This window comes from Orycteropus afer, unplaced genomic scaffold (assembly GCF_000298275.1).
Source record: "Orycteropus afer afer isolate SDZICR_OR568_19922 unplaced genomic scaffold, OryAfe1.0 scaffold00132, whole genome shotgun sequence".
Taxonomy (NCBI): Eukaryota; Metazoa; Chordata; class Mammalia; order Tubulidentata; family Orycteropodidae; genus Orycteropus; species Orycteropus afer.
The window spans coordinates 8394325-8406318 of NW_006921719.1; the positions used below are offsets into that span (position 1 = coordinate 8394325).

General features: G+C 41.6%; 1 protein-coding gene across 1 annotated transcript in view; it reads left to right on the plus strand.

Annotated features, from left to right (window-relative positions):
* The window catches only part of AP3S2 (adaptor related protein complex 3 subunit sigma 2), a 138379-nt gene that overhangs the window by 113678 nt on the left and 12707 nt on the right, over positions 1 to 11994 (plus strand). The window contains exon 5 of the mRNA XM_007945167.2: positions 10095 to 10202. Coding sequence (XP_007943358.1) covers positions 10095 to 10202 — 108 coding nt within the window. The remainder of the gene's footprint in view (positions 1 to 10094; positions 10203 to 11994) is intronic.

Genomic DNA, 11994 nt, shown 5'->3' on the forward strand with positions numbered 1-11994 from the left:
GTTTAAAACCCAGCGAGATGTACCTGGTACACAGGTAACAGCCCAGCTTATAGACTGAGACAGACTAGGAAGAAGGAAGAGGCCGTCCACTTCTCGAAGAATTGACCAGGGAAAACCTTATGAATTGCCCCTTGTTAGCTCTATTTTATATTCGGACTTACTTCCAGCACATACAAATACATATGTAGAAATATTATTAAGGCAGGCTTTCTTTACTAGTTAAGCTACACTATTGTTTGGTTCTTAAGAAGATTTTAGGGCATATATTTGGTTTAAGGTTTGAAGATTAACTCAGGACATTAGTTTTGGGGTTTCATACACCTCCATGGCTTCAGAAAGCCTGGATTTCATGAGAATTTGAAATTTTGCTTGAGTGCCCCCTCTTTTGATCAAAGATTCTTCTATGGAAGAATCTTTGATCAAAATGTCCAGTAATGGTAGCCAGGCACCATCCAGTTCTTTTGGTCTCATGGCAGAAGGGGCATTGCTCATGGAGGCAGTTAGCCATACATTCCATTTCCTCTTCCTGTTTCTGATTCTTCTTTTTCTGTTGCTCCAGACAAGCCTCTTTGATTCGTTCATTCAGCCAGCATTTATGAAGTACTGCTGTCTGCCAAACACAGTGCTAGCTAGGCATGGGAGACTCAGAGATGAATAAGACATAGCACCTGCCCTGAAGGAATTTTGACCAAGGAGAAGAAACAGACAAGTAAACAAATACAAGAGTATACTGAAATAAGTGCATCATTGGAAACACATCCTAAGCACACTGGTATCACTGAGAAGGAGGAGGTTAACCCAATCTAGAGAGGTCCCTGGCCTTTCTTGAGTTTAGTAGACCCAAGACTTGGGTTCAAGAACATCATCCATGAAGAAAGCAAGAGGTCATTAAAAAGACAAGAAAAGAAGAAAAGACCAAAATGGATGTCAGAAGAGACTCTGAAACTTGCCCTTGAGCAAAGAGTAGCTAAAGCAAATGGAAGAAATGACAAGATAAAAGAGCTGAACAGAAGATTTCAAAGAGCAGCTCGAGTAGACAAAGCCAATTACTATAATGAAATGTGCAAAGACCTAAAGTTGGAAAACGGAAAGGGAAGAACACGCTCAGCATTTCTCAAGCTGAAAGAACTGAGGAAAATATTTAAGCCTCGGGGTGCAATATTGAAAGATTCTATGGGAAAAATATTGAATGATGCAGGAAGCATCAAAAGAAAATGGAAGGAATACACAGAGTCACTGTACCAAAAAGAACTGGTAGATCTTCATCCATTTCAGGAGGTGGCATATGATCAAGAACCAACGGTATTGAAGGAGGAAGTCAAAGCTGCAATGAAGGAATTGGTGAAAAACAAGGCTCCAGGAATTGACAGAATACCCATTGAGATGTTTCAATAAATGGATGCTTCACTGGAGGCACTCACTTGGTTATGTATGCCAAGAGATTTGGAAGACAGCTACCTAGCCAACTGACTGGAAAAGATATATGTACCCATTCCAAAGAAAGATGATCCCACAGAATGTGGAAATTATCAGACAATATCATTAATATCAAATGCAAATAAAATCTTACTGAAGATAATTAAAAAACAGTTGAAGCAATTTATTGACAGAGAACTTCCAGAGGTATAGGCTAGATTCAGAAGAGTACGTGTAACAAGGGATAACATTGCTGATGTCAGATGGATCTTGGCTCAAAGCAAAGAATACCAGAAAGATGTTTACTTGTGTTTTATTGACTGTGCAAAAGTATTTGATTGTGTGGATGATAACAAACTGTGGATAACATTGAGAAGAGTGGGAATCCCAGAACATTTAATTGTACTCATGAGTAACCTATACATAGATCAGGAGGCTGTCATTTGAACAGAACAAGGGGACACTGCATGGTTTCAAATCAAGAAGGGCATGTGTCAGGGTTGTATCCTTTCACTATACTTATTCAGTCTATACACTGAGCAAATAATCCAAGAAGATAGACTATATGAAGAAAAACGTGGCATCAGGATTGGAAGAAGAATCATTAACAACCTGTGATACGGAGGTGACACAACTTTGCTTGCTGAAAGTGAGGATGACTTGAGGCACTTACTGATGAAGATTGAAGAATACATCAAGCAGCCATATAAGATGCAGCTAATGGTCTCTTATTGTCAGAAGCAAAGAACAGTGCAAAGCAACAAAGGCATTTGGAAGCAATCAGCCCTAGGACATCATGGTTCTCAAGACCAGAGGAACTAGATGGTGCCCGGCTACCAATGTCAATCACTCAGGAAAGGATCAAATCTGGAGATCCTGGATAGAGTGGGAGGAAAAACATGGAAGAAAATCCAAAAACTCAGTAATTAACAGAATTACTGGTCAGATGGAATCTCGTGAGTCCCCCAATACTATGGTCCTGGGATACATTCTGGGCCTGGAATAAAGCTCACTCCCAGGGGCTGGCTCTCAGCCCAATAGCAAACAAAATGTACATGCAGACCACTCAGCCCAGGGTGACGTACCCACATACTCTATGGAAATGCATCCCTTGGAGCAATCGACTGTGGGGCACCAGAAGGGCAACATTCACACTGAGGAAATGCAGGACACACAGGAGTGCATAACTTTGAGGGGCACGGGGAAGGGTTACTGGGCAGGGAGGGGAGGAGACTGGGTTAGGGTAGGGCATGGTAAATGGGGAGTGAAACTAAATGTACACGTAATGTTGAATGTAAAACAGAGTCTTAAAATAAAAAATTTAAAAAAGATTGAAGAATACAGTCTGCAGTATGGATTACATCTTAATATAAAGAAAACAAAAATCCTCACAACTGGATATAAGCAGCATCACTACTGTGGAGAAAAGATTGAAGTTGTCGAAGACTTCACATTGCTTGGTTCTACAGTCGACGCCAATGGAAGCATCAGTCAGGACATCAGACAGTGTATAGCACTGGGCAAGTCAGCTGCAGAGAACCTCTTTCAAGTGCTGAGGAGCAAAGATGTCTCTTTGAGGACTAAGGTGTGCCTAACACAAGCCATATTTGCAGTCGCCTCATATGCATGTGAGACCTGCACAATGAATAAGGAAGACCGAAGAAGAATTGATGTTTTTGGGTTGTGCTGGTGAAAAATGTTGAAAGTACCGTGGACTGACTGCTAAAAGAACTAACAAATCTGTCCTGGAGGAAGTGCAGCCAGAATGCTTCTTGGAAGCGAGAATGGCCATATTCCATCTCACCTGCTTCAGTCATGTTATCAGAAGAGAGCATTCCCTGGAGAAGGATGCCATGCTTGGTAAGATGGAGGGTCGACGAAAGAGGGGAAGGCCCTCAACAAGATGGATTGACATGGTGGCGGCAGTGATGGGCTCAAATATCGCAAGGAAGCTGGCACGGAACCAGGTGGTGTTTCATTCTGCTGTGCATAGGGTCGCTATGAGTCAGAGATGACTCAATGGCACCTAACAACAACATTAGCACACCTTGGGTATTCAGTCCCCCAAAATCTCAGGAAAAGTTCTCTGATTTTTTCAGAACTGCTTAATAGGATCAACGTGAAGAATGGTATAAGGAAGTAAAGGTTCAGATTAGCAAATTTTGCAGCACTACAAACCCTTGTTTGAAGAATGTGACTTATTTACCTTTGCTGTAACTTATTTTCTCTCTAATCCTTTTCATGCTCTGTTTCTGTTTATTTTACTTGGGCTCCCCCTCTCCCCCCCAATTTCTCTTCTCTTTGTTCCTTACTGTGTTTTTAACAATCTTTCTTCTTCCTTTGGCTCTGTCCAGTTTCACCCTCATTTCTGATTTCTGTAACAGGTTTTTTTCTCCCCCTTCCTCTTTGATCTTGAGTTTTACTGGTATACATCTCTTCTTGTTGTCTTCCTTTCTCTCCCATTAGCTCTTGCATTTCTGCTTTGAGCTCTTGCTTCATAGAGACAACTATTTCATTATTATTATTATTTTATTTAATTTTGCAAAATACTTTATTACAATTTTATGTGCCCAATGACAGCAGCTTTACAGTGTCTCATGTTAATCTGCCTTTTGGTTTTCCTGTTTCTGTCCTAATTTTTTTTTTTTTTTTTTTGTCATATCTTTATATAGATTCTGTACTGATTTTTTTTTTATAACTCATTTTTAAATAAAGGTGAGTTTTCTAGGGACCAGCTATTTACAGAATGCTTGTTTGGGAGAGGCACCCAGGCTGTGTTCCTGGCTAGCTGCAGTTGTTCTCATGATTTAGGGTTCTGTGTGAGCTCACTTAACCTTTACTTCTACCCAGACAATGGTGCTAGGCATCTGTGAGATTTTCCTCAGTGCAAAGGCCATCTGCACACAGAGACCAACTGTTTCATGCAAATACAGCTTGTTTATGTGGTTCTTTCTTTAGGTTCAACTCTAGGTCCAAGAAAATGCCTACCTTCCGAAAACAAGGAACTTGTTTGGTACTAGAGGGTGTATCCTTTCACCTACAGGAAGTATATTTTTGCAGTTCTGTCTGAAATCTACAGTTCCTGTGTCCTCTCTCTGTAACATCCTTTCTCCTTTTCCTTCTGCCCCCTACTTTTTTTTTTCCCCCTCGTTTCCTAAAGCTTATTTATTTTGTTGTTGTTGAGAATATATATATACACAGCAAAACATATACCGGTTCAACGTTTTTACACGTACAATTTAGTGACATTGATTATATTCTTCAGTTGTACAACCTTTCTCACCTTCCTTTTCTGAGACATTTCTCCCTCTTTAACATAAACTCATTCCTCCCTGTGGTGGTTATGTTTGTGTGTCAGCTTGGCTGGGCCTGGTTGAGTGGCTGGGCAGCTGGTGGTAGTTATGCCCCATAATGAGACTGGCAGTCAGCTCCATGGTGGGACCTACCACAAGCAGCTGAGTAGCTTCTTTAGGGATGTGGTCTGCTTCCTGTATATAAGAAACAGCTTTGGGAATGGTCTCTAGCTGATGGCATGCTTGCAGCCTGCATGTAGCCGTGTCGTTGTTCAGCAGCTTACCATGCTTTGCTGACCTTGGGACTTACAATGGACTTGAATGAATAGCCTGCTGTGTGGTTTGGTAACATCGGGACTATGCCATTTTATTTGTCAACCTTGGGCTTGTTAGCCTCAGCAGCCAGTAGCTGCCTGAGTAAAGAGATGCCTCTAGCTTCAGAGGGCTGGCAGCAAGAGGCAGAGCTGGAGCCCGAGGTCGAGGGGCTTTCACACAGCCCCTCAAAGATCAGGATTCGACTGATCTTTCAAGTTGCTGTTGTCAGTTTCATCCCATATAGATAGATCTTAAAAGAGCATAGTGCTCAAGGCAGACCTTCTTTGCTGGTTAAACTAAACTGTTGTTTGGGTTTAAGATGACTTCAGAGGATAATCTCGGTTTGTTGTTGTTGTTGTTGTTGTTTGCCTATCCCAGGGCAGTAGTGTCAGGAGTTCATCCACCTCCCCCATGATTCCAGTAAGTCTGGGGCCCATGAGAATTTGAAATTCTGTTTTCCATTTCCCCTCTTTTGATCAAGAATTCTTCTATGGAATCTTTGATAAAAATATTCAGTAATGGTAGCTGGGCACCCTTCTGGTCTCATAGCAAATGAGACAGTTGTTCATGAAGGCAATTAGTTATACATTCCATCTCCTATTCCTGATTCTCTGATTCTCCTTCTTCCTCTGTTGCTCCACGTGAATAGAGACTAATTGTTGTGCCTTGGATGGCTGCTTGCAAGGTTTTAAGACCCCAGGCACTACACAACAAGCTAGGAGGTAGAGCAGAAGCATTAAACACGTTAACTAGGATGTCCCATGCAGCCGTGATCTTCAGCCTACAAACCAAGGAACTAAATCCAATGAAGTGTTTGGTTGTACATAAGCAGGCTTAGTAGCTATGCTTTTTTTTTTTCCTTTTTTTTGTTGGGGGCAGCATTGTTGTAAATATTTCCTATCACACAACTTATTTTCCAGTTCAACTTTTTATAGGGAACCCCCTGCTTTTGACAATTCTCATCTGTTTTTGGGGTCTGGGATTTTGGTTATCTTCTAGTTTTTTTAAAAATGGAGCTTGCATTTCAATATATTTCTCCTTTTTGCATTTGAAAGACATTTTGAATAACATTTGAAAATGCTGACTTTATGTACAATGTTCAAATCAAAAAATTCTTAACTGACTTTTTCTATTAACAAACCGTTGCTTCCCATGATATTGTATATTAGGCCTTTTACTACACCACCTTCTCCATATAACCCCTAAAGGCCAAAGAGTCAGCTTTCTTTCTTTCTTTTTTTTTTAAGGTATATAAAACATTGCCTTTTTTATTTTTTTTTTAATTGTGATTTGGGTGAAAATTTACAGAGCAAATACACTCTCCGTACAGCAGTTCACATACACTTTGTCTCATGACATTAAACACAATTTACTGTAATGCAACATCTCCCCTCCTACTTCCTCCCAACAGTTACCTCTTCCCTGTGTCCATCCCTCCATGTACTCCTGCCCCCTGAGCTGTCTCCCCATGCATAAGCAGCCCTTCTTTCTCCCATGCTTGTTCTCTCCAAGGAGTGTATCTACCTCAGGTAAATGCTCAGCTCATATGCCTATCTTTTGTTTGGTTGGAAGCCACAGGTATGGGTTCAATTCCAGACCTGAAGGGCAGCTAGGGGCCATAGTCTCAGTGGTTCCACCAGGCTCTATAGGACCAGCAAACCTGGTCCCCCCCCTTTTATTTTCCAAATGATTTTGAGTTTTGTTCCACATTGTTCTCCCTGTCTATCCAGGATCTCCTACATAGATCCTCTTCCAAGTGGTTGACAGTAATAGCCAGGCACCATCTCGTTCTTCTAGTCTCATAGTCATATAGGCTGCAGATTGGATGGTGTACCAGTCGCTAGGACTAATTATTTCCATGAATTTTTGGTTTTCTTCATTCTTCTTTGCTCTAGATGAGGAGAGATCCATAGTTGCACCTGGATGGCCGCTTGCAAGTTTAGCCCCTCTCTTGTGTACATCTGCCATTCCAGCCAGAACAAAGTGTTCTTCAGACCAATCCATGCACCATCTGAATTGCTTCCTCCAGTGCCTTTTGCCTGAAATCTTTTCCATACTTTTCTGATGTCAGAGCCTAGCTTCATTCCTCCCACTGTCTCTGTGAAGCCATCTCTGGTCTCCAGCCAATAATGTCTCCCTCTTCTGACCTTGCAGGACTATTGCACCAGTTTGGCATGTAGTTACCAACAGAAGGTGGTATTTGCTATCTTCCCAACTTGACTATAAACACCTTGAAGGCCATGTTGATATGATTTGATTTGAAATATAAAGTACCACCTAATCGGTATCTCGGAAGGAAGGTTGGGCAATCCTACTTCCGCAGTGATACTGCCTCGGAAACCCAAGGAGGGGTCGCTATGAGTCGGGGCTGACTCGATGGCAAATAACAACAACAACAATGGGTATCTCTGACTTGACTCACTCAAGGCTTTCCATGGCAGCTTTCCTACCCTGTGGGGACAGTAGTTGAGTAAGCTTTATGCCATCACAGTAGTCAAGTACACTGGGATTCAGCTTTTTTAGAGAACTGCTAGCTGGGTGGAATCCAGGTGACCAGATAGGAGCCTTGTTACTGGACAAATAATTACTCTGATCTGATTTATTTTTTTCCTGTGACTACTCCTTCCATGGACATTAATTGTGGTTTTGTTTGTTTGTTTGTTTGTTTGTGGAATAGGGGAGAATGATGGATGTGTTTGTCATCCTATGGTGATGGTTTCGTTACTGTATATAGATGTTAAATTTTGATAAATTGTGTCCTTTAAATAACAAGTTGCCCTTAAGTGGACTCCAACTCATTGTAAACCCCATATGTATCAAGATAGAATTGTGTTCCATAGTTTTCTTTCTTTTTTTTTTCTTTTTATCTTTTTGTTGTGATTTGGGTGAAAATTGGTTTTCCGTTCAACAATTCATAGACATTTTGGTTTGTGATATTGATTATGATCCCCACAGCATAACAGCACTCTTCCCACTTCTCCCTCTGTTTAATACTTCTGTTTGTCCTTCTCTCCTATCCTTTCCTGCCTTTTGAGCTTTATCCCTGGACAAATGGTGCCTTTTTGATCTTTGGTTGATTATTTTAAGAAGTGTGTACCTTCCTGGTTTTGTTGTTCACCTTATAGGCCTGTCTGTTGTTTGGCTAAAAGTTGATCCATGGGGGTGAATTCAGTTCTAAGCCTGAAGGATATCTAAGGGCCATAGTCTCAGGGGTTCACTAGTCTCTATCAGACCAGTAAAACTGGTCTTTTTTATGATTTTAGTTTTGTTCCACATTTCTTTCCTACTCTGTCCAGGACTTCCTATTGTGATCCCTTTCAAAGTGGTTGGCAGTGGTAGCCGGGAACTATCTAGTTCTGGTTTCATGGTCATGGAGGCTGGGGTTCACATGGTCCATTAGCCCTTTGGACTAATTGTTTCCATGTTTTTTTCATTTTCTTTACTCTTCTTTGCTCTGGGCAGGGAGAGATTAATAGTTTGCATCTTAAATGGCCTCTTACAAGCTTTTCAGACCCCAGTCACTATTCACCAAAATAGGATGTAGAACATTGTCTTTGTGGTCTCTGTTGTGCCAGTTGACCTTGATGTCTCAAGACTATGATGCTGAGCCCCTAAGACTCTCAAGGTGTTTGGTTATTGGTAAGAAGTTTTCATAACTTTGCCCCCAGTATGCTCTACTATATTCATGGATATATTTGTAGAACATACAGATATGTATGTAGAAATATTCTTTATCAAACCTGTGTATACTTGTGGGTGTAGTCCCATTTGCCTTCCAGCTCCTGTTCCACTTTTGTGTCTGTCTACGTATCTGCTCATAGATGGTTATTATTATTACTATATTGTTAGATTGTGTATGTAATAGTATTTACCTTTGTTTCCTTTAACTCTTAAGCTCCTCTGAATGTCTTACTTTGCCTTGATCATTTTGTACTAATCTCCCCCTTATTGTATATTACCTTTCTCTTCACCCAAGTTATTGTGTGTCTACCTTCTGGTTAGTGATTTATCCTTCCTTCCCTTCCCACCTTTGGTAACCTTCAAAGAAGGTTCCTTTTTGTAAGTAAACCTTTTCTTGACTTTTTATGGTAATGGTCTCATACAATATTTGCCCTTTTGTGATTGACTAATTTCACTCAATATAGTATCCTCCTGGTTCATCTTTGTTATAAGATGTTTCATAATATATCATTATTCTTTAACATTGTGTAGTATTCCATTGTATGCATGTACCATAGTTTATCCCTTCGTCCACTGATTGGCATTTAGGTTGTTTCCATCTTTTTGCTATTGTAAATAATGCTGCAGGGAACATGGGTGTGCATGTATCTGTTCATGTCACAGCTCTTCTCTAGGATATATACCTAGTAGTGGGATTACTGGATCATAAACTTTTTGAGGAAATGGCATACTGTTTTCCAACAGTGGTTGCACCATCTGAGCTGGTTCTTATCTGAGCTGTAAGGTAGGGCATGAGAATGGGTACAAAGGAATAGACTCTGTTTTGCTCTGATAGCTTCCCTTCAGCAGAGCGCAGGCTGGAGACTATGGCTTATGCAGGCCTGGGAGGAGACGTTCCTTTTCAGCTGCTTGGATAGATCTTGCTCTGTCATAGCTGGACTGATTTAATGGTGTTCAGTGTTGATAATGACAATATTAGTAATGAAAGGCACCAGTTACTTATTTAGAACCCAGTATGTGCCAGGTACCAGGCTAAATGCTTTACACACATTATCACACCACAATCCTGGAAGAAAGCTGAAGTTCTAACAAATAGTGGAGATGGGATCTAGACAGGATCTGGCTGACTTCAAAACCTGTGCTCTTAGCCACCACCTCACTACCATGCATGTTACCAGGTACCTCTACCACTGATGATACAAGAGACTTGTTATGATATGCCCAAGATAATAGAGGAATGCCTTGAGATCTCCCTTGAGTTTGTGAATCAGGACCTGGTGTCATGTCTGACCACCCTGCTGCTTCAGGAAGGCCACAAGGTTTTCTTCTAGGCTGCACCCTAACCACCACTGAGTGCTCTGACTCTTCTTATTTTTGCTTCCCCTCCAGGTACACTATATCCTTCAGGAGGTAGTGATGGGTGGGATGGTGCTGGAAACAAACATGAATGAAATTGTGGCTCAGATTGAAGCTCAAAACAAGCTAGAGAAATCAGAGGTGAGTAAGCAGCTGGACTCTTACCCTGACTGGTAAAAGAAAGACTTGGGCAGAGGGAGCAAGGTATGCATGTGTTAGGTGGTGTTGCTGTGGAAACTTGGGAACTATTTTATGCTCATCTTCTTTCTTCTTTGAGTTCATCAAAACTAATTGATATGAAGGTCAATTCTGAAAATTAAACAGGTGGAAATGAGGCTTGGAACATCAGACTTTCGTGCTAGATGTGTGAGTGGAAAAGCCAGATGGCACAGGAAGGCAGTTTCTGGCTTGTGGAATTAGGGCCCATACTTGTAGTTTGTAATTCCTTTTTTCAGAACTACACATTCCCTGAAGAGGCTCAGGATTACTTTCTTCAATTCCAGTTTGTATGCTTTATAAGTCTGATCTCCTAGCAGCTATTTCTTGTGGTATCCTTTAGACCTCAAACCAAAACCCATTGCCGTCAAGTCAATTTTGATGGACTCTGCTGTGAACATCTGTATCAAACCCAGTGCCATGTACTGGGGTAGTTATTTAAAAGCCCAGCCTGAAAGCTACTATTGTTTTTTATAAGGCTGATTTGAAATAAGGAAATTCACAGCTTTGAGTAAGAGTTCAGGCCTCAGAGTTGTCAATTTTCTTAGTTCTTAGGTTGGGTTCTCTAAAGGTATAAAACCAATGAAGTATATGGAGAGAGAGAGATTTATTCTAAAGAAATGATTCAGAGTTCTGGCAAGATGGCAGACTAGGCAGAAAGACTGCACAGACCCTCTTCAACAAAGATTAGGGAAACCAATTAACACAGATACAGAAGATAATCCTGGACCCCTGAGCCTTGAGGGGAAGAATATAGAAGTGGACTAAACCCTAACTAGCAGAAGAATTTGCGTGAAAATACCACAAAAGGAGACATACGGAGCTGCGGTCTGCCAGCAGTGGTGAGCGATCCTGACGGCACAGACAGCTTGCAGATTCCCGAGTGGTGGTAGGACTTAAGAATTAACCTAAAAATCACCCTGTTAGCCAGGGACTGCACGGAGGACTGTGTACGGTGGCTGGGGAACAAACGGACAAGGTGAAGAGAAAGGTGGGCTGAGCTGTGGACTTTTGCCAGTCTGGAGGGTGCCGCCGTTTTAAAGGTTTAAAAAGCGGCGTGGCTATTTTGCAAATTTAAAGAGACAGTGCTCTTGCAGATTCCCGGGGTGGTAGGACTTAAGAATTAACCTAAAAATCACCCTGCTTGCCAGGGACTGCACGGAGGACTGTGCGTGGTGGCTGGGGGAACAAACAGAGAAGGTGAAGAGAAAGGTGGGCTGAGCTGTGGACTTTTGCCAGTCCAGAGGGTGCCGCCATTTTGAAGATTTAAAAAGCGGCTTGACTATTTTGGATATTTAAAGAGACAGCGCTCTCGCAGATTCCTGGGGCTTAAGAACACGTTCTGCTTTCCAGCAACCCCAAGGACACTCGGGACCTGCAAGACTGACAAGTTTTTTGAAGGTTATTTAATTGTAATTTGTGTGTGATTGAGTGGGAGACAACAACAGTCCCCATAAGACACAACTACACCCACACCTCCTGCAACTTCAGTTACTGAGCAACAGCCACTATCTCCTTCTCCACCAATGAGCCAACGATAAAACACCACCAAGAAGAACCTGAATCACCCTTGGCTGCTCTTCACAAACAGTTAACAGAGATCTAAATACAACAACACCACGATGCCTTGAGACAACAGACCATCACAGTCCACACAAAGTAGCAGGATAAAGTGCTAGAAACAAGGGAGCAGGGTACAGACCTAGAACATATCCCT